Raw genomic sequence first — 20,914 nt, 5'->3', positions numbered from 1 at the left:
AATGCTCCTTTTCCTTTGCATTTATCTGAGAGACTGGGAGAAGACATGAGAGGAGGGCTGCATCCAGGGTGTTTGTATCATCAGTGTTACTTACCATTAGAAGAACTCCTTGCTGGAAGCTGCGTAGCAAATTTCAAAGGTTCATCTAGGTAGATGGACTTTCATTGAACAGATAATCTGATCTGAAAAATCCAGAGCTGTAAACACTCAGTCATGTGTTGTATGACATATATGTGAGTAATCTCACTGAAGTTCATTCTATTTGAATGTTTCATGATAAGCATACATTGAAGTGTTTGCCTAGCAGAACATAACCCATGGAAGAGTTCTGTGGTTCATTCTGGATAGAGGAGAATCAAAGACATAAGTAGCTTCAGTGGCTGAATTGTATACATGCATTTTGGTACCAGTTTAAGCTTGCATCTTGACCTGTATTGTAAAGAGTAAAATTAATGTCACAAGCACCACCAGTGACTGTGATTAACCATAATTTGCATTCTTTATTGAAAGTCGATAGTCTGCATGCTACCAGCTGTGAAATTGTGCAATAAGCAATAATTAAACAATGAAAGAGAGTAAACAGAACTAGTTAGGTGTGATTTGGAGTAGCAAAGGTGACTTTTAAAGTTTTATTAGCACAGAGCAAAAAAAAAATACAACCTATGCTTCAGTGAGTAAACAGTGAACATTCGCACAAGTCTACCAAAGATAAAGTCACACTATGAAACAACAGTATCACAGCTAAATAGAGATTACCCACTAGACTTACAGGATCAGAGGCCTCAAAGCCAAAGGGACTGTGTGTGGAACAAAGCAGGAACCATCTCTGAATATGTCTCTAACTGCAGTTCACTACCTTTACTACTGGGATATTTGTTCTCATAGGGTTGTTGGGTTGTCTGGGTTTTTTTGCAGAGGGTTGGGGAGAGTGAAAATGAAGATTTTCTGTAGGTTTGTACAACTTTCAATTGCATATGGGGACCTCTGAAAGGCATTTGGCTTTTTGCTATTTGCAAATCCCACCCTAGTACACATATTCAAAATGAGATTGTTGGAAATGTGTACAGCACCATAGCACAGCTACCTCCATGGAGCAAATCCCTAAAAGCTCAGTTTCCCTTTGGACATTGCCAATTAGTTATGTGTGGGAATACCTCGACTACAGCTCATGTATTCTATTTTGTTTGTCAAACATAGTGTCAAGCTTTACTTATCGGATTTTGCCTTGCCCTCAGGTTTGAGGACTTCTTCTGATGGTGGTATTGGCCTGGGTTTAGCAAGCTGGCCAGGCTTAATTTCAGGCATTTTTTCACCGTGTCTGTACACACTTACAGTGACATCCACTGTTTCCCCACCATACTTGTTCTTGACATGGATGCTATATTTGCCTGAGTCTTCTGAGGTCACTCCCTTGATTGTTAAACTGGCATATTTCCCTTGTTCCAGTGAAAACACATAGTGCTCATTAAATTCAAACACTTTGTCATTCTTGAACCAAACCACTTCGGGGTCAGGATTTCCAAACACAGTACAAGTCAGATTCAGCGTCTGAAGGAGAAAAAGAGAAGTAATTTTGAGGATAAGTCAGATTTGTTTAACCAGAATATTCTCAGTATTGCTTTCAAACACTTCTTATGCCTAGTTAATTAAAGTAAGACAGGTTCTTGAGGACTGAAAAGTAGAGTTCAGGTTCTTGAGGACTGAAAAGTAGAGTTCCTAACATTTTTTTTTTCTTTGATTCAGTCTTTCTACCATCTTTCTAGTGACTGTTATGCAGTAATAGCTTCAGGGTAACAATGTCTGAAGATGGTAAGTTGGACTGTCACTGCAGTCCTGCCTGCAGGAGTCTCCTGACAACCCATTAGTTTGACATGAGGTTCAGGCAATGATAGGTTTAAAAACATCCTTGAAGTTTCCCTGTACACAGCAGGGAGGAATTAAGCAAATATTTTCTGACCAAGGCCTCCTGAGGTTATTGCTTGATATGATAAAAAAAACCCAACCAAAAAAAAAACCACTTAAAAAATGAGTATATAACATGAATCATTAGACATTGATTCTAGATGCTCCTGACTAGTAAAAGGAAATATTTTGTGAACAATAAATAATACATAGATGTTATAAAAGTGTTACATGCATGTATAGTTTATTCAGAGAATAGCTGAAATGACCTACTAGGCCATCCTGGCAGTTCAGGTATTTTCCAAGGACTGAAATGAGATTGAAGCAGCTGATAAAATTTTTGTGGTTGTTCTTCCAAACTTTTATATAGTTACAGCTGAACCCTATTTTGACCACCACATGTATATGTATGTAAACTTTATGTATTTATGTACAGTGATGACAGAATAAATGAAACATTTGAGAAGTTGCACTGATTAGTGCCTACTTTGTCCACCTTTGCTTGAAACTCATCCTGCCTAAAATTCTTCCCTAGATAATTAAAAGTCACCTTGAGAATTTCACATACGCACCATTGTGTTAGAGAGAAAAAAGAAAGAAAGAAACCAATAATGAACAACCCAAACCTGATAGTTCTACCAGAATGCTTCCTTATATTCCCTCCCCTCCATATTCCCCTTCAAGTTTCACCAAATCCTGACCCAGAGGAAGCAGAGAGAGTCTGTCTGTGTGCATACATGCATGTTTTTGTGCAATAGTTTCCTTGAATGATGATGACTCTAATAGGTGCAATATATATGTCAGAGGAAAAAAAAAAAACAAAACAAAACAAACAGGAAGAAATTTTAAGTGCTCAAAAGTGCCATATGTTCACAAACAGAAGCAGTCTTGCACACAACATGCCTCCAAAGTCAGAAGGGAATGCTGAAGGAAGATTTACATGCTCTGGGTGCAACCTATTGACAACCTAAGTATGTGAGTACTCTTAAAGAACTGGTATCATGTAGCATGTAAAGTTAAATAATAGCCTATAGGAACTATCCTTACTAGAAAATATTTAAAGGAGTAATGATACAAACAGAAAAATAGAATTTGGGAAATCAAACTAATGTCTAATAGCATGAGTTTAAATCTTACTGTCCTTTCTGTATCACAGGCAACATTTCATGACTATTGCCCTCAAAAGTAACCTCATTTAAGAGCAATTAATAATTAATTCATAATAATCAAGTTTTAATAGTTAATATTAAAAACTTACCAGAGAACAGATACATTCCACAGTCATTGTAGATCATTTTGGCCTGTTCTAATTTATTAAATTATAGATGTGACCTAAAAATCATTTATACTCTCTTAAGAAGCATTAGTAAGGCTCTGCCTTGTGTCTATATACTTGTGTAGTTATACCATTCCACTGAATGAGGAAAAATCTCCGCTCTTTTTTGTACAGTTAACTTCTCACACTTAACCAACTCTTGCATTGTACATGTTCATATTTAATTTAGAGGTGATTTTAAATCTTGTGATCCATTTTGTTTTGCCTGATTTCAGGAGTCAGAGATTTTATCTTCACACATTCAGTTACTTAATCCTCACATGATTAGGTCTCCTTTGAAGCCTTTTACTTCTGGAAATGCTCTATGTAGTATTTCCTTAGTTTGAGGTTGTAGTTTTTAGGGCATGATTATATGAAGAAACTGCAGCTAGTCTGTGCATGCAGTCAGGGGTGACTTCACCAAGCTCTTTCCTTACAGTTGGACTATTTTAAGGTGTTGGTCATAGAGTGGCTTACATCTAACCTCCTAAAAGACTAGCTTTCTTGTTGTAAAGTGCCTCTCTTATCACAGTAAGAAGGCACCTCATGTGAAAACTTATTAGAGACAAAGGAAGGAATGGGCCAAGAGGAAAATCATCTGTCTGGTCCAGAGTAAGCAGCTTTCAGCAGCCACAGCAAGGACCACATTTTGCACAACTTTCTAAAGAAACTGCTCCTGATATCCAAAAAATGACCAAGTACCCAGAGAGCTGGAATAGTATGCAACCTCTTACTCTGGTGATAAGACAGTTTTCACACAGAGCAACACAGATGATGTGTCTGAAGATGCACTTCCTACAAGAGACATAAACAACCTGATCAACATGCTTTTGATAGCCAGCAGATGATAAGAGTCACATTGGCTCATGGGCTGATCTGCTATAGTCACTCAGAATGAAAGTCCATCTAGATCTTTTAGAGGTCAAAAGCAACTGCTTAAGAAAGTATACAAAAATGCAGAGGATTAATAGATCCTATTCCCAGTATACCTTCCTGCTTTCCACAATTGGATGGCTTTTGAACTGGTTATGAGCACAAATTGTATCAAGAACATTGTATTTAATGGCCCCTGCTGGACTTCCTTTCATGATATTGCCTATTTTCTTTTTTGAACCCAAATCTATTTTTGCCTGAAGTACTAAGGCACAAATTAATTATGAACCACTTGAAAAAAACCCTTTTTTTTGATTCTTTAAAGCCATGTAATGACCATGTAATTAGGCATTCCCTAGTTCTTGTGCTGTGAGAAATGCTCAATAATAATTTCCAAGTTCCTCTGCTGCACTGTGCACAAGACTGATTTCTTTTTTTTTTTTTTTTACCCTGTTCTCCTTCAATAATTTTTCATCCCAGACTGAACACCTAGTTTCTCCCCATAGTGAAGGACAGGACACCCAAGAGAAGAAGATTTGCTTCAGGAAAAAGAGACAAGAACTTACTGTCTAAGTGGGAAGGATGAAAAAAGTTTGTCTTTCCTGGACTGAAGGCTGGGGTGTCTGGAGTCTGGAACATTCTCCCAGGATGGAGAGACCGAGTTCCAGTACTTCCTTGCACCTCTAAGGCCTAACAGCAGCTGAGACTAATCTTGGACTAGTCTTGTCCTTCTGTCTTAGTACCCAGAGAGTTTGGGCTGAGGTTGCATGAGATTCCCCTCCACCATGACAAAAACCCTAGTGAGGGACACCAATCAGTCCGAATAATGAAATTTCATCTCCACCACTCAAGCTGACCTAGGAAGGGACTCTGCAAAAATTTACCAATTATGACTTTGTATCTGGGCATTTAGTTCTTACTGATGTCAAAAAAATAAGTGTATTCACTGGCCTTCCATCTCCCATAATTATATATTGTAATGGAGGGAACTGCCAATATATAGGAAGAGGGGAGAGTTTAGCTCCTTGGCTCAGGTAGGTCCTTTACCCTCCTTTACTCTTAGCAGCCATAACAGTCTATGTCTGGCATACTGGAGAATGGGACCTATTTTCTGTTTCTATTATACTGGCTCTCAGACAGGGGCTGCTTCCTCCTGCCTTTTTAGTTTCTTCTGCAGGGCAGGAGTGGACTCTCCTCTTGAACTGCTCTACTCAGTACACAGAGCTGAAAGTCCGCCCAAATATGATTATGCAGTTAACTCCAAGATTAACTCCAAGCCTCTATAATCATCGCAAGAGCAGCTCCTCTTGAGGCTGACCTTGCTTGCCTAAATGATCTGAATCAGTCTGTATAGTCAGCTTATGGTACCTGTGCTCACTTAGAATTCATGTGTCTCAAATAAATGGGACAATAATAAATAAAATAAGTGGTTTAAATTATCCTCATTCTGATTTCAGCTTCTACAAATTCATCTGCATTCCCTCTTGCTGTTAAAGCAAAACTCTCACCAGGCAGCTTGACTTGTTGGCAAAAACTGTTCTTACCTTCCCATCCATTATAGTAACGACATCAGGCAAACCACCAATGACTTTACCACGATCTAGGAGTTAAAGAAAAATATGTGGGCCATGTGAAGCTTAGACCTCAAAATTACTCATTTCTCAATTATTTTATAACTTGGTGATATTATAGTCACAGCATTTGTTTGCACTTATCTTTAAAAAAACTGTAGTACCTCATTAATTAAATGTAAAATAATACATTTTTTATTATATTCTATGTTATATCTTTTTAATGTATTTTATGTTCCCTTCAGATTTTTTAGCAGGGATTGTGTTATAGCATTCTAAACTGATACACATAACAACCTTGAAGCTACTGCTGAGCTTGACAATTTGTGCTTTGGGCACAGAGCAAAGCAAGCAAGATGCTTTTAGCATGTTGGTGGTATCTAAGATCTAAGGAAAATTTGTTCTGCCATGCTCTTTGTGGGCAGAAGCATCTTGTCATTACTAGGGGAATTAATATCAAAGTACCAGGATTCCTACATCTCCTAACAGTAACAAGCTTTCCCACTGTCTGTGTCTCAGCAAGCCCTGCCCAACGGGCATTAGCAGGTAATTTTTAACTTCATAGCTAGATCCCAATATTCAGTGTCAGCAGCAGCTTTCAGAGTCAACACCTCCTTGTATGACACCTAGAAGCTGACACCTCACAAAACTTCTGCAGACACAAGAAGATACAGCAGAGGCTTGCAAAATGTGTAAAACTTTTAGCGGGTTTCCATTGGAATTAAAAACAAATCCACAAATTACTATTATTATTGCAGTATTATGTACTAACATGGGATTTCTGCAGCCACAGAACTCTGAAAACTATGGCAGCATTATTGTAATGGCTGCCTTAAAGAGAACACTAGACTACATGGCAGAACAACTTTGATAAAATGTAAAATAAACTTACTCTTCTCAGCAAAAGCAGCTGCCCTAAAATTGTTGAGGAAGAGAGGAAGAGAAATATATGTTATTCGTAAAGTTATTAATGAAATATTATTTCTGTAAGTAAAGACACTGTTGTTACAGCATTAAAATGCAAAATACATAGCACTTACTTGAGTCTCTGGAATTCTGCATATGCATCATCGAAAGCTGTAACAAAAGAATTGAGAGAGTTATTGTCCATGAACATAACTTGCACTTGGGGCTTAGTATAAACATATAAACACATATCCATATTAAAGCTCTTTTAAAACACATACAGGGTTACACAGTAGCAAAATGGTAAAACAAACCCCTGAAACCTAATGCCACTGGTGGTGAAAACAGATGTAAGACTAAAAAGATCATAACAGTTATGCAATTAAAGTACAACTGGTTCTGACCAAAGGCTTTCTGTTTTTATTGTCATTCCTCTGGTTATTGCCAGTAAATTCTGTTTAAGCCATGAAAAGACACCATATAAGTATGGTTTTATAAACATACCTTGCCCAGACAGATCAAGTGTGCGTTTGTAGGATTCCTTGTCACCAAAGATTTCAAAGGTGTAGTTCCCCTTATCCTTTTCAGTGGGTTCACTTATTTGCAGCCAGGCAACATCCTCTCCACCTCCAATCTTCATCTTTTCACCAGAAGAAATCTTAGAATCCCTGGAAAAAATGAATACAAATGAATTAAACATTCTTTTCAATGCGTATTTTCCATAGGATAGCGTCCATCAAAAGTTACAAAGGATAACATACTATTCCTGAATTACAGATAAATTGCAACTAACGAGAGCAATTTCCCAGAAGATGCTTATCTTCCTAGTGGGGGTATGAAACACTTTGGAACCATTAGCTTGAGCTTTCATTACAAAGATTAGTTGTTCACCCTCTTCTCATTCTCCTTTTCTCCACATACATACATAAACACCTGTGTTTATATACACATACATGTCTATAAGTGAAAATGGCTCATGACTTTAGAGCTTTGTACACTTCATACACACTAATGTAGAATGCGTCAGAACATTAAACTAGAGGCAAATAACTTTCTGATGAGGAAAAAAATATTTACTTTTCATTAACTTCAAAAATCAATTAAGTAATAATAAAAGATTTGCATAGAATTCATTATTCTTCCATCAAGTCAAAAACACCTTTGGGGTTTTTTAAGAACAAGACAAGCAGCAAATTTCCTAACTGCAGATAATTAATAAACAGATCTTTAAAAAACAGCGGCATTATATTTACTTCCTAAGCTAGAATATAAGAAATGTCCTATTGATTCAGATCAGAGATTCTTCCGGTCCATAATCTGTCATGAAGAGTGAAAATAGAAGAAGCTTTTTAATGAGAGCATGCAAACCCGACCACTTCCAATGATCTGAAGTTTCCTGTTTCACTCCGTAACTAAAGAAATAGTTCTTTTCATCCTTCCTCCTCAAGCATCTTTAGCTGGAATTTTTAATAGATGAAGTCAGCATTAGCTTCTCTTTGATCAGTTATTTTATTTGCCCAGACAGGGCTGCTCTGCCTTCATAGCTAGAGAGTTAGATAGGGAAAAGAAATTTTTACTATTTCCCATTCTGTAGGTTGCCTACATCGAATTCAGCATACCAAATTAGATACCTGGATAGAAACTACTATATATTAGAAAATACTACATATAATATTCCCCACTGTGCCATGAGTGGATGATGCATGCTGGCTTTAGGACTTGTATTATGTTCCCTGCTATGCAGTATAGTGGATAATTCAAAGCTAGCTAGAAATTTACATGGTATGTTTCATGATGTGCAGGCAATGGTGGAAAAACACGGATTGTCTAGCCTTTCATCTTTTCCAAGACAAATTTTCCTAGAACACCATTTCAAAGAGCAGGAGGAGGTTGGTTGGTTTGGTTTAGTCTTTGTTTTAGCTTTAACAACTCTGGTTTTTAATCCTTGTATTCATGGAAGAATTGAAATTTTATTTGCTCAAAAACTGTGTTCAATGATCTTCAAGACAGTCAATGTGTAAGACATTATAAAATCTGAAATATTAGAGGGGAGAGAGGTGTCTATATGTAAATAAATACGCACACTGATATTTCCTTATTAGCCATGTAGCATTCTCTAGTTTTATATTTCTATGAACTGGATGGTGGAATGGACTAAGTCACTTTCAGAACTCAAGCAGATATAGTAAAAGGCAGAGGCAAAAAATTTTTTTCTTTTCCTTTTTATCGTATTAGCAACACATTTACTGAAAGACGGAGCAGAACTTACTGAACACAAAGCTTGAGTTACAGTCACATACCACTGCAGAAGTGCTCTTGAGCTCCATGAACCTGATGATCACTGACACTTCCCTTGTGTTCCTGTCTTCATAGAAATCAAGGACTGGACAGCATTGCAAAACTAGGACAACATGCTGATAAACCAGCTTTTTCCTGTCCAAGTCAAACAGTTCACTGTGTGTTATCTTTGTAACCCATCAAAGAATGTGAAAATTGAAACCACTTTAAGGGTTTTAAAATACTTCCAAACCTTACCTGTGGTTTCAAACAAATGAGGGCCTGACATAGAAAAACATTTGAGCTTACATTTAACTGTAAATACACAGATCAATAGAGTGCCTCCAAAGTCAAAGATTAATGTAACATAAGGGTGGAAAACTATTGGGAACTTTAAAGATAATTTCTGGTCATATTCTCAGCTCTGAGGGCTATTCTCAGAGTATTGTGTGCCCCATTTAATAATTTTTCAAAGAAGAGAAACAGAATTTAAATATTTTGGGTTACTTAAGACTGTATCAGTTTGGAAAAAAATTCCTTTCTTAATACAGGCTTTTATTAAACTTTGAGAGCAGATCCTTCGTATTCACCTAGTACTGGAGGAAAATTTCATCCATTTAAAGAAAAAAGCAGCCCTGAATAGAAAACTATGCTCAATCATTTATGTCTTTGAACCAACCAGATAATATAGTGGAAGACAAACCGTCTTGTGTTGAATAAGAGACTGGAATACTATAGATGCTTTTTTCTTGGCTATTACATCCCTCTTGATATGTGTTGGACAAGCCTGTTTATATTTCTTTATGTACTATCTATGTGAAAAGAGAATATGAAGTGCTGGAAAGAGAAATTCATTAATGTGGTCCAGTTACTAAGTGAATGCCACGGAATAGTAAATATTAAATCATAAAATGGCATTTTTTCTTTAATAAAATTGAAAAAATATTCTCATCTACCTGTGAGACCAGTTGACTTTCATTTCTTCATTGTAGTACTTCAAGAAACACTGGAGCCTTATTCCTTCCTCAGTGCAAAGGATCTTCAGTGGAGAGGCTGACTTACCTACGTAAAATACAATATACATAGATCAAACAGCAGAGTGGAATGAATAGGAAACAGTCAAATGGACTACTTGTACTGTCATGACAAAAAAATTCAGAATCCGATCTATGATTCTCAACTACCACAATGAAACAATTGTTCATGTCTCTCAGTGGAAATCTGATTTATATCAGGTGAAAGTTCAGTATAAGTTTTTGGATTTATTTTCATAAACAAGCATTGTGACTAGCAAGATCCATTGTGAAATAATAACCTCATCATGTAATTTCTGTGAAAGAGTAGTAGTGTCATGATTCTAATTGCACAGAAATTTTATTCTTGTGCAACCCCTCTTCTTTCAGTGGAATGACTCCTGACACACAGGAGAGTGAGATATTCTGAGCAGGATCAGAATCTCTTTCTTTATCAAGGTTCACTTACTAATGGGAAGTAGGAAGAAAATTATTGCTATGACACTGTCACAGTATCTAAACCAAACAAACCAGGTGAAATAATACTTTGTTCCCTTTTAATAGTGTCAATTAGCAAGGTCAACTGCCTATTCAGAAACTTAATAACATGTCCATAATAATATAAGCATTATGACTCCCAGAGATATCCCACTTAAAATAAAAATTGTCTGCCCCAGGCTCAGATGACTTTAACATTAAAAAACTACATGAAAATCCAAGACAGCATTTACTTACCACTGACTCCGCTCAATGCCAGAATTATATCATCATAGACTGAAGGGAAAGGAAAAAAAAAAAAAAAAGAAAGAAAAGGAAAATGTACCATCAAAATTCAATCAGAATACAGTTCTGTTATGTTCAGTTTAATTAAAGCAATATGGGAACCTTCACATCCTTAGGCAAAGAAAACTATTAAAATTGCAACAGGTGTATGAGACAAATTCGAGACTGTGTACAGCATATGAATTCTGTGCTGTGTCACTCAGTACCTCTGCTGCATGTGGAGTCAGTTGTCTGCTGTCAAATCTTCATCTTTGTATCCCTCAGGCCAGAAACAATAAAAGGTCATTAAAACTGGGTATATCACATTCAAAGGGGAGTGCAGGGGAAAGAGAAATTATCACATTCTAGATGAAAATACTTTTCACCTGCTACCTATAGGATGTCATTTGACAAATGAAAGCCTCTCTATCAAGTGAAAGAAACCAGGTATCATAACAAGCTTTTGAAATATCACAGAGCTGATGGGTTTGCAGCTGGGGAGAACCCTGGAAACAAGGGCAGAAGAGTCTCATAGCAGAAGAATCCTATTCACTGTCACTGTAGAAGATGGAAAGAGCGAAAGAAAGAAGCACCATAATCTGAAGAATGCATATTCAAGGCTGAGATATTTTTATTAATAGGGAAAACAGAAAAATATGTGAAGTTCAGAAAATACTAATTGTATATTTGGTTTCTATTGATCTGTATCTGCACATTTTTTGTCTCTGTTAAAATAAATTGTGAATCAATTCTGTAACCCTCTACAAAATCCAGTATGCTTCTACTGGCATGTTGACATGAGGACATGGATTGCATACTATATATAAATTACATTACAGATGTCTCGGAAACTGGGGTTATAGTACCTATGCTGTCTAAATGAGATGTTTTTTCTGAAAGAATAATGGACAGAATTTATACTGAAAAAGAATGCCTGGGAGACTATCAAGTGATGATACAACCTTCCAAGGTAAACCACAGCTTAAGAACTCAGTCTGATATTCATCTTTTCCTCTTATTTCAGGTACTTTCCCAACCTGTTAAAAAAAATGTTAAGATCTTTGGTAGACTTAGTTAATTTTTGAACCCGTCTTTCTCATTCTATTAGGACACAGCAAAAATATTCATTATTTGGGTCAAATACATGCAGGTGGGATGAATCCAGGTTCACTTTGGCCTAGCTGGTGGGACCTAAGCAAAGAAACCCAGGGAAGCTCTCTCTATCAAAGCTGAGTAAAAATCATTTATTCTGACAACAGATCAAGAACAGATCTTTGCTACAGAATCAGAAGTAAACCTTTTTATTATTATTATTGAACAAATTTAAATATACATAGAGGAGTTCACTGTGATATCTGATAACATATGAAACTTTAAATGCCTACCACTGCTGCATTTTAGAGTAGATCCTCTTACCCTTATTTGCATTTATATTCATTTGAATGCCAGTGCACACTGAGCTTGAACTAATCTGCCCATATATTATGCAGTCTTCCAGGCCCCATTCATGTTAAACTTTTGTTTAGCCTTTATGTTTCAAGGCTAACTCCACTATTTACGAGATCCGCTCTTTGGTTTAACACTGAAGTTCTTGTGGTTTTCCTGACTGACATTTTCAAGGCCTCCTGGACCCACTGAATTAGATACTGTGAGTTCTTTAAATAGGCATTTCACTCTACATTTCCAGCACAGCACAGTTCTGTTGTACCTGGAGTATAGTCTCTGGAAGTTAGAAGGGCCCCTGACCATAAGGTGGAGAACTACTCTACTTTTTGCTTATTCCAAGTGGTCAGGATACCCCTTACTTGGAAATTCATAGTCTAAGGGAATGATATCTCTGTATATATCAAAGGACAGGAAGGGAGGAGGTGGTTAATGAAGATATATTGGATAGCGTGGGACCTGAGCATGACATAAATGGCAACAAGTAAGGTGCAGAGATTGTACTGGTTTTGGCTGGGGTAAAGTTAATTTTCTTCATAACAGCTTGTATGGTGCTGTGTTTTGGATTTGTGACTAAAACAGTATTGATAACACAGGGATGTTTCAGCTATTGCTGAGCAGTGGTTGCACAGCATGAAGGTCTTTTATTTCTGTTCCTCACACCACCCCACCAGCAAGTAGGATGGAGGTGCACAAGGAGTTTGGAGGGGACACAGCTAGGATGGCTGACCCCACCTGACCAAAGGGATGTCCCAGACCATATGATGTGTTAAAAGCAATAAAAACTGGGGGGAGAAAAAGGAAGGAAGGGACATTCAAGAGTTATGGCATTGCTCTTTCCAAGTCACCATTATGCATGATGGAGCCCTGCTTTTCTGGAGATGGCTGAACACTCGCCTGCCAATCAGAAACAGTGAATTAACTCCTTATTTTGCTTTTCCTCTATACACAGATTTTGCTTTACTTATTTTTAGAAACCTGTCTTTATCTCAAACCATGAGTTTTCTCACTTCTCCCCTCCCAGTTCTCTTCCCCATCCCTCTGAGGGGGAGTAAGTAGCTGTGTGGGGCTGAGCTGCCTACTGGAGTTAACCCACAAAGCAGTTTTACAATTTTACAATCAGAATAACTCTCAGTCCCCACTGACAGCCCCACATCAGCATATTCAGAACACTGGTGCTCTAGTGGTCTATCAAAGACATTAAAGCTTAACAAATTTGAGAGAGTGAGGTCTCTACAAAAGATCTCACATAAAAGGGAGTGTCTGTCTGACTAGGAACTTACTTCATTTCTTGCCTGTCATAGTGCTATAGATTAATCGATATAATGCTGTCATGGTTTGAACTCAGCCAGTAGCCAATCACCACACAGTCAGTTGCTTACTTCCTCCCCTCAGCCTGGCATCAGTGAAATAGGGAAGGGACAAAAAAAAAGAAAATTCGTAGGTTGAATAAAAAAAAAAAGTTTAGTAATAGTAACAAAACAGGAACAATAGTAAGTCCAAACAGTTAATACACAATGTGGCTGCTCACCACCTGCAGCAATCCCAACCAACAAGGGAGTACTGTGTGCCTCCTTTATATACTGAGCATGACGTCACATGATATGCAATGCTCCAATGGCTGATCTGGGCCTGGCCCTCTCGCTCTGCTCTCTCTCAGCCCTGACCAAAACCAGGACAAATGCCCATTGTCATCCCTCCCAAACTGGTGGTCTGAAGTTCAGGTCTTTATAGCATAAGAAAAGAACTGAAATGCAAGGGACTCCAAAAATGTTTGCTAACTTGCCATTTGCAAGGATAGATCATTAACACCTCGTGAGAATACATGGTGATCATTATTTCAAAATAGTAACCAGAATATTACCTTTTCCTGATAATTCAAGAGCAGATACATCATGACCTCTATCATCTGATAGTGTTGCCTTATAAACTCCTTCATCTTTGCGAGACAGCTACAAGGAAAACACAAGATGTTTACTGACAGACTTAATAAACATTTCTTCAATCCCTGCACTATTTTCTAAATCAAACAGCATACATTGTCCTGCATTCTGCTTAAATAATCTTATCAGAAGTGAGATGGAAACTATGAATGGTTTGTGCATGCCTTTTTATGGAGCTGTAGTTAGTTCTTAAGCCTAAAACATCTTCTGATTTCAGTTCAACTGCCTTAAGAAATTATATTTTTTCTCTTGTTCCAAAAAGACAAACGGGACTGATCATGCTCGGTAGAAATTATAAGCATCATAGCAAGATGCAACAGAGGGCAACTTCAACCTACACAAATTTTAGAAATGCAATTTTTCTTCAACTAAAACAGGTTTTTTGACTCAATCTATGTAAAACATAACAATAGATCTATATCCTTTAACTGTCCAAATATCACTCAGTAGCTCTCATTCAAGCAGCAGCTGTAGTCAGATTATATCTATGCTAAGAAAATAATTAAGTCATTACCCTTGGAGAGTTTACATTCTAAAATCTAACACAGTGATACTGCATTAAAGTCAGTAGGGGGCTTTGGTTTGGGTGGTTTTATTTTAATTTATTTTTAAACCTGAAGGAAAATATATATATAATACATACAAATAATGATTATAGATTGGAGGTTATTTAATTGAGTCTTAGACTTATAGAAGTCCACGAGCAAGTATATCATATAATTGAATGACAAGTAACATGAGCAATTCAAAAAAAGCAGAAACCACCCTCCCTGTAAAAGTCTACTCAGGAAAAATGAAGCCATTGGAAAGTCAGTATCCTCTTGCGAAGTAAATGAAGGAAGGAAATCAAAAGAGTATGAAACTAATAAATAAAATAAATCAATTAAATGCAATGCACTTTATGGAACAGAAAAACTTGTGCTGGTGAGGTTTTGGCACTTGATGAAGGCAGCAGCTATGCAAGCTAAGGCTTCAGACACAAGTTGGGTTATCCTGTTTGCATAAAGATAAATCTTAAGCCATATAACTGAAACCTATTCATTTTAGGCAATAAAACTGAAACACTGTCAGAAATGAGGTGCTTGAACAAACTGAAAAAATAAGGAGCAGTAAGAAAGAACAACATAGAGTTCACCTAAGGATGCTGAATTCAGCAACTTAAGCATGAACTCTCTGAGCTGACAACAAAAACAGATACTTTTTTACTAGCACTAGTTACTCACCAGCTATTTGAAGGGTAGCAAATATGCTTTTTCTTAAAATGGTTCACAGAAATCATGATAGGTGGTTTAGTGCTCTGCCTGACAAATCTATAGTGTGTCAAGCAGAAGCTGTCATTTCTAATCAGTAGGTGATTACCGTACCCTGGGAATACTGAGGTGACATTCTCCTTTCTGCAGATCAGGCACCTCATCAATGTCAATCCCAGAACCATCCTTATACCACTTGAAAACAGTCTCCTTCTTTGAGTTCGCAACCTGTACAACAGAAAAGGCACATAAGCCTGGCTATGGCCTGAAGAAAGGTATTGCACTGTAAGTAGTCACACAGGTACTTTCAACATAAGAAGCCATTTTCTTTATAACGTGTCAGATAAAGCTAAGTAAAAACCAATTTCAACCAAGCCCTACTAAGAAAATCTTAGTCCTACTGTATTTATTTGCAGCACAGAACTGATCAGAAGTATACAGTTTACAGCTTCAGAGCCCTGTCAATTCCTTAAGGGCAATCCTGTCCATCTCTTCCTTTAAAAGGTTTTGCACCCTTGCTATGTGGTTGTAGTTTGTCTAGAGATATCTATGAGAAGTATCTTTGAAATTAGAGCCGCCGAACTCTCCTTCATCTTTTTCGTTTTGCTATGTGCCTCCAGAGAGCTATAACACAGAACTTGGACCCTATTTTAGAGAGTCTTCATACAACTTGAAGATTTATCCGTTAGCTAAGCAATGTCTTTCAGAGCTAAACTGCAGAGAGCAACTGAAATTACTATTGTGAAAGAATTTGAGGATTCAGAATTGTGAGCTGCACCAGAAACCCATTTTTTCTACTACATTGTATCCTATGAGAAGTACAAAGACTTAAGGAATACTACAAATTGCAGCCTCTCCCAACACAAAGGGGCTTAACAACACAGTGAAAATGCAGAGAAGTTGCTTGAAAGCTAGAATTTGCTGCAGTAGCAGCAACTCATCTAAGGAATGCATAAGTAGACCACAGCTATACCTCAAGTACTGCTATAATTTTGAAATATAAATTGTGTATTTTTGATGCTTAAAATATCATTGGATAAATAACCTCAACTGTGAATTCAAAGAAGCTGAAAGCCCAGGTCTTTTTAGAAGCCCTGGCAAATATATTTTATTTTTCTCCCTTTTAGAAGGGAGAAAATAAACTATGGTTTATTTGACATCACTATCCTCACACCCTTCTAAAAATCACAAAAATGCAACGGCATTTCAGTGTGCAGCCGAATTCCCAGCCAGTGTGTCTGTGGTAGAAGAAAAGAGCTGGCAGGACATTTCTCAGTCCCCAGGCAGTTGCTTTAAAAAGCCTCCTTAAAAATAAGCTGAACAAATGGATAGAGGGCAGCCCGGAAGTTAATACAGACCTGCAATAGTTTTCAAGTGGCTTGCCTGGAGAAAAAAACATGCACCAATCTCTAACCCTTTCACATTAGGGAAGTCATTCCATAGATGAACAGCTCTATGAAAGCTCACTATAGAGGTGCCTAGACAAATTCCTGGACATCTTTATAAAGCCTGCTCAAATTAATCATATATGTTGCCGCTTAACAACCAGTGTGGTTGCTATGGATCTCTGACAGAGTATTTCAGATCACAACCCAGCCCAAAGCAATGCCTTGCTTGAGAAAAGTGAGCAGCATTTTACGTTACCAGTAACTACAAAGTGGCTATTCCTGTCATATGACATGAGTGGCAATTTTATTTGAACAAAGCCTGAAGGAACAAGTCTTTAATGCTTTTCAACAATTTTTCATCAAAGACTGTTAACGCTCAATCTGACAAAAAATAGACTGAGTTTCAGACACATGCAATTTGCAGTGCCAAAGTTATTTCATGTTGACATTTACTATGAAAAGTTACCTTTTTCGTTGTTTAGCCACACACCAAAAATCTTGCTTTTAACAGATACAGTACAAATAGGAGTCAAAGTTATGCAGTTAAGCAGGTAGCTTCTGAATGTTCTGAAATTTAGAATTACTTGAAGAAAAATGATAGTAGATGCTGGCCTTTGAAGAAAAATAAACTCACAATAAAAAGCAAACCATCAAATCATTCAGATGAACAAACATGTCCCACTGGCATGCACGTGCTACAATAACAAGAACAAGGTCATCAATTCCAGCTCTTTCAGAATTAAATACTAAGTCAATCAAAAGTCCAGGTCCAATAAGTGGTACATGAGGTAACACATATTATTTCTGATATACTCTTTTCTAGCACAATCAATATTTGTTCATTATTACTGTTATGGACTTCTATCATGCAGTCAGTCCCTTGCCCTACACAAGCTTCCAGTAGGTCTGGTTTCCTAACTCCCCTACTTCATGACATGGTCTTTGAGAAAGTCAAGGCAAAAAGTGTTCTCTTACATGTACTTCCTTCACATTATCGCAGGTTATTTCAAGAGGTAAAAACACCCATGACAATTATTTTTGCACAGGAGCACTAAACAGAGACTAGAAGAGACCTGGGCCAAGTGCTATGAGATGTCCTGGGGAGGCAGAGATTGTTCCTTGGGTGGTTTTATTACCACAGAAACGATGCAGGCCTGCCACACTTCTAACTTGAATGTCAGGTATCTGAAGTTCATAGGACAAATCTAGTCTTTATTGTTCAAACTCTTCCTATGTACAAATATCAGTTAAACAGGCATAAAGAACAGTACCATGTGAACCTAATGGCCAGTCACATACTAACAGTAACAAACATTATAAGGTCAATGGCATAGTTAAAATGATGAGTGTGCAAACAGCCTATATCCTAGATTTCATTTACATAAAATGTTCTGACCTTACAAACAAAAAGTACACTGGTGAAAAGCGTATAATCAGATGCTCAGCCTTTCACAGTTTCAGTGGTATAAACAGTCACTTAAAAAAAAAGGATAATTTCAGATTAATTTGTAGAGAATTAACACTAGTATAACTGGTTCAGCAACATTTCATTCCCCATGAGAATGAAAGGATAGCAGGGTTCGTGCCTGAGGCAAATACATGTTGAGATTATAAAGTACTTCAGTGATGCATCTCAGTACCAGCAAAGGCACCGTGTTAACTAATGAGTGTTGAGCCCTAAAATAGGGGCACGCAGAATGGCATCTTCACCACTCAGGTCAGTTCTGTTGGGAATAAATTGAGGTTAAAGGTCTCCTAATTAGTGAGCAGAAAAAAAAAGAAGGAAAAAAATCTCACAAATGTGCATGTAAATTGCTCATAATGAACGATTCAAGTTAGTCTAATTAAAAGCCAAAAACTTATTCAAAAGAAGTGGAGAAAATTAATACAAAAGAGTCCATATTACAGGAAAAGGCAATGAAGAAGAGTTTGATGCCTTCTGAATTCAATTAACTTAGTTATTCAGACCACTAATTAGTTACTCTAGAAGAGCAACAAAAATTAAAATATATGTTTAGGATGTCACATAAAGATGTTAATAGCAGAAATTACTCTGAATTCCATACACATTACCATTAGTTAAGATTCAAAAGTCATTAGATAAGTATAATAAAAATCATGTTTTATAACCTTAATTCTAGAAGCTTTTATTGCATGTTTGGTTACAGTTGATTAAATAACAGACACTTTGGTAGAGGAACGTCCAAATCGGAAAACAGAGAGGAAAGCATTTGAACTCTGGGGTTTTGTGGCTATTTTTTGAGGAAGGAAGAAGAACCACTAAGGAATGAATATTTTGTTTAAATTATTTTTATGGCTCACAATTATTATAAAGAATTAGATTTCCTAACACAGTTAGAATTGTCCTGTGATTTTTTCTTTTGTTTTAATGAAAACTACTGATGAGAAGTAGTAAGTCATAAATTTTTATTTTAAATATTTCTAAATAATAAAAAAAGGTTTTCATATGAAAATTTTCATTTTAAAATTATCAAAATCTTTCCTCACATTTTCCTACCTCAATTTTTAATCAACACATTCTAACAAAAATATTTCAAATATTATTCCCTCACCTTACAAGTAAGTAAAACTTCACATTCTTCTGTAACTTTCCAATACAAAAACTCTGAGAAGTGAGGACCTAAGGAACAAAACTGTCTTAATACATAGGTTGTAGACTGAAGAGTATCAGAAAAATCCAGTGAAAGAAAGAAGAATTATGACAGTTATAACATCCTTACACTAGAACTATGAGAGGGAACTCCTCAACTACCCATGCACTAGAAGGAAAATCCTGCAGTAAATTTTTATCATATTGACACAGGTGTCTACAGTACATCTTAGAAACCTGAGTCCCTCTCTGTGTAATGTCGTGTACTATTCCAAAATACAAAGTCATGAGTGAGACAAATTAGTCTACTAAATGTATTTGTGCCCAATTGCCAACTAAGCATAGGAAAGAAATAAGTGTACAAACAGTGTATTTAATGCAATGGAAACTGGAGAATAAACAATTGTATCCAAACACCCAATTAAATATTCAAAGCAAAAATCCCATGGCAGACATTATTTGTCCAAATTATATAAAGTTTAAAAATGTATTAAAAATTACAAGCAGAACAGAAAATATTCATTTTCCCCACTGAGGTTCCAATCCTGAATATATATATATATATATATATATATTTATATATCTCTCCTTAAGTATATTTACTGACATACATAGCCTTTTTTAAGTTATTGTGCTTCTCAAGTCATGCATTTATATGATTTACTGTCTGCAGGATAATGGCCCATAATTGCAATATTCAGATCTGGGAGGTAGCAAAGTCCGACTTTCACTGAAGTCATTGAGAACTGAAAGATCTTGTGAGTCCATGCTGTAAGTGGCACAATTTATTTCCTATATCCATTTTTAAAAAATGCTCCCCCCCAAAAGAAAAAAAAAAAAATTACATTGATATGTAAAGAATCTTACCTAAGCTATTTACAATAAATGCTTTTAATTATTATTGGTACTTTCATCCTAAAAGCCATGTGCTTGACAAGCAAAATTTACAAACCAGAGCTCAAACTATATTTTTTAAAGATTTCACGGCAATAGAATTCTGAATTAGGTATCCAATATTAGTTTTTACTTTCAGCTGCAAATAATACCAATAACAAGTATATAACAAACTCTGTAATTGTATAGCAACTTTACAACAGATATACATTTAGTTCCTGGAATTTTGGCTGGACAGAAAACCACAGTATCAGGTATTTATCTTCCTTGTCTGACACTATGCTGTCTACTCTTCTGTCAATTATATCGAAGAGATGATTGGTATGCTTAAAACTAAGCGTGCTGAAATGTTTTGTTGGATCGGGGCCTACAGTAGCCACGCTTCTCATGAATACTGAGCAAAGATAACCTCTTGTAAAGACTCCCGCTTTATTTCTGTAGTGAAAGTTTTGTCACTATTTGCATGTATCCTATGACAATGTTGGAAAATAAGGTCCACCAAGGGTTTGGTGTCTCCTCAAAGTGCAATATACTCATCTTCTAATGAAATCAATGGAAGCTCTTAGTATTCACAAGGGATGCATCACGAGCTGCAAACTGGGCCAAACATTACTAATCTACTCTGTCTTACCTTGCTTCCTGAGAAATTCCTTTCTTTGGAGCTCAGACTCAGCCAGTACTTCCTTGAATGCTAAATTTTAGAAGAGATGAATAAAAAGTTAGTCACAAGTTACTTAAAGAGTAATTGAAGTTCATTTATTCATCA

At 36.6% G+C, this 20,914-nt stretch overlaps 1 protein-coding gene across 3 annotated transcripts in view; it reads right to left on the bottom strand.

The window, feature by feature from the left end:
- Nucleotides 1–471: 471 nt before the first annotated feature.
- Nucleotides 472–20,914, bottom strand: part of MYOM2 (myomesin 2) — an 81,304-nt gene continuing 60,861 nt past the window's right edge. For all 3 annotated transcript variants that reach the window (XM_074895731.1, XM_074895732.1, XM_074895733.1), the window contains 11 exons: nt 20,780–20,839; nt 19,217–19,284; nt 15,370–15,483; nt 13,927–14,014; nt 10,593–10,631; nt 9,801–9,906; nt 7,072–7,235; nt 6,702–6,738; nt 6,554–6,576; nt 5,635–5,690; nt 472–1,548 (listed from right to left, as the gene is read on the bottom strand). In XM_074895731.1, the coding sequence (XP_074751832.1) occupies nt 1,207–1,548; nt 5,635–5,690; nt 6,554–6,576; nt 6,702–6,738; nt 7,072–7,235; nt 9,801–9,906; nt 10,593–10,631; nt 13,927–14,014; nt 15,370–15,483; nt 19,217–19,284; nt 20,780–20,839 (1,097 nt within the window). In that variant the 3' untranslated portion in view covers nt 472–1,206. The remainder of the gene's footprint in view (nt 1,549–5,634; nt 5,691–6,553; nt 6,577–6,701; nt 6,739–7,071; nt 7,236–9,800; nt 9,907–10,592; nt 10,632–13,926; nt 14,015–15,369; nt 15,484–19,216; nt 19,285–20,779; nt 20,840–20,914) is intronic.

The sequence above is a fragment of the Athene noctua genome, chromosome 1 (genome assembly GCF_965140245.1).
Source record: "Athene noctua chromosome 1, bAthNoc1.hap1.1, whole genome shotgun sequence".
NCBI lineage: Eukaryota > Metazoa > Chordata > Aves > Strigiformes > Strigidae > Athene > Athene noctua.
This window is presented reverse-complemented; position numbering and strand designations above follow the sequence as displayed.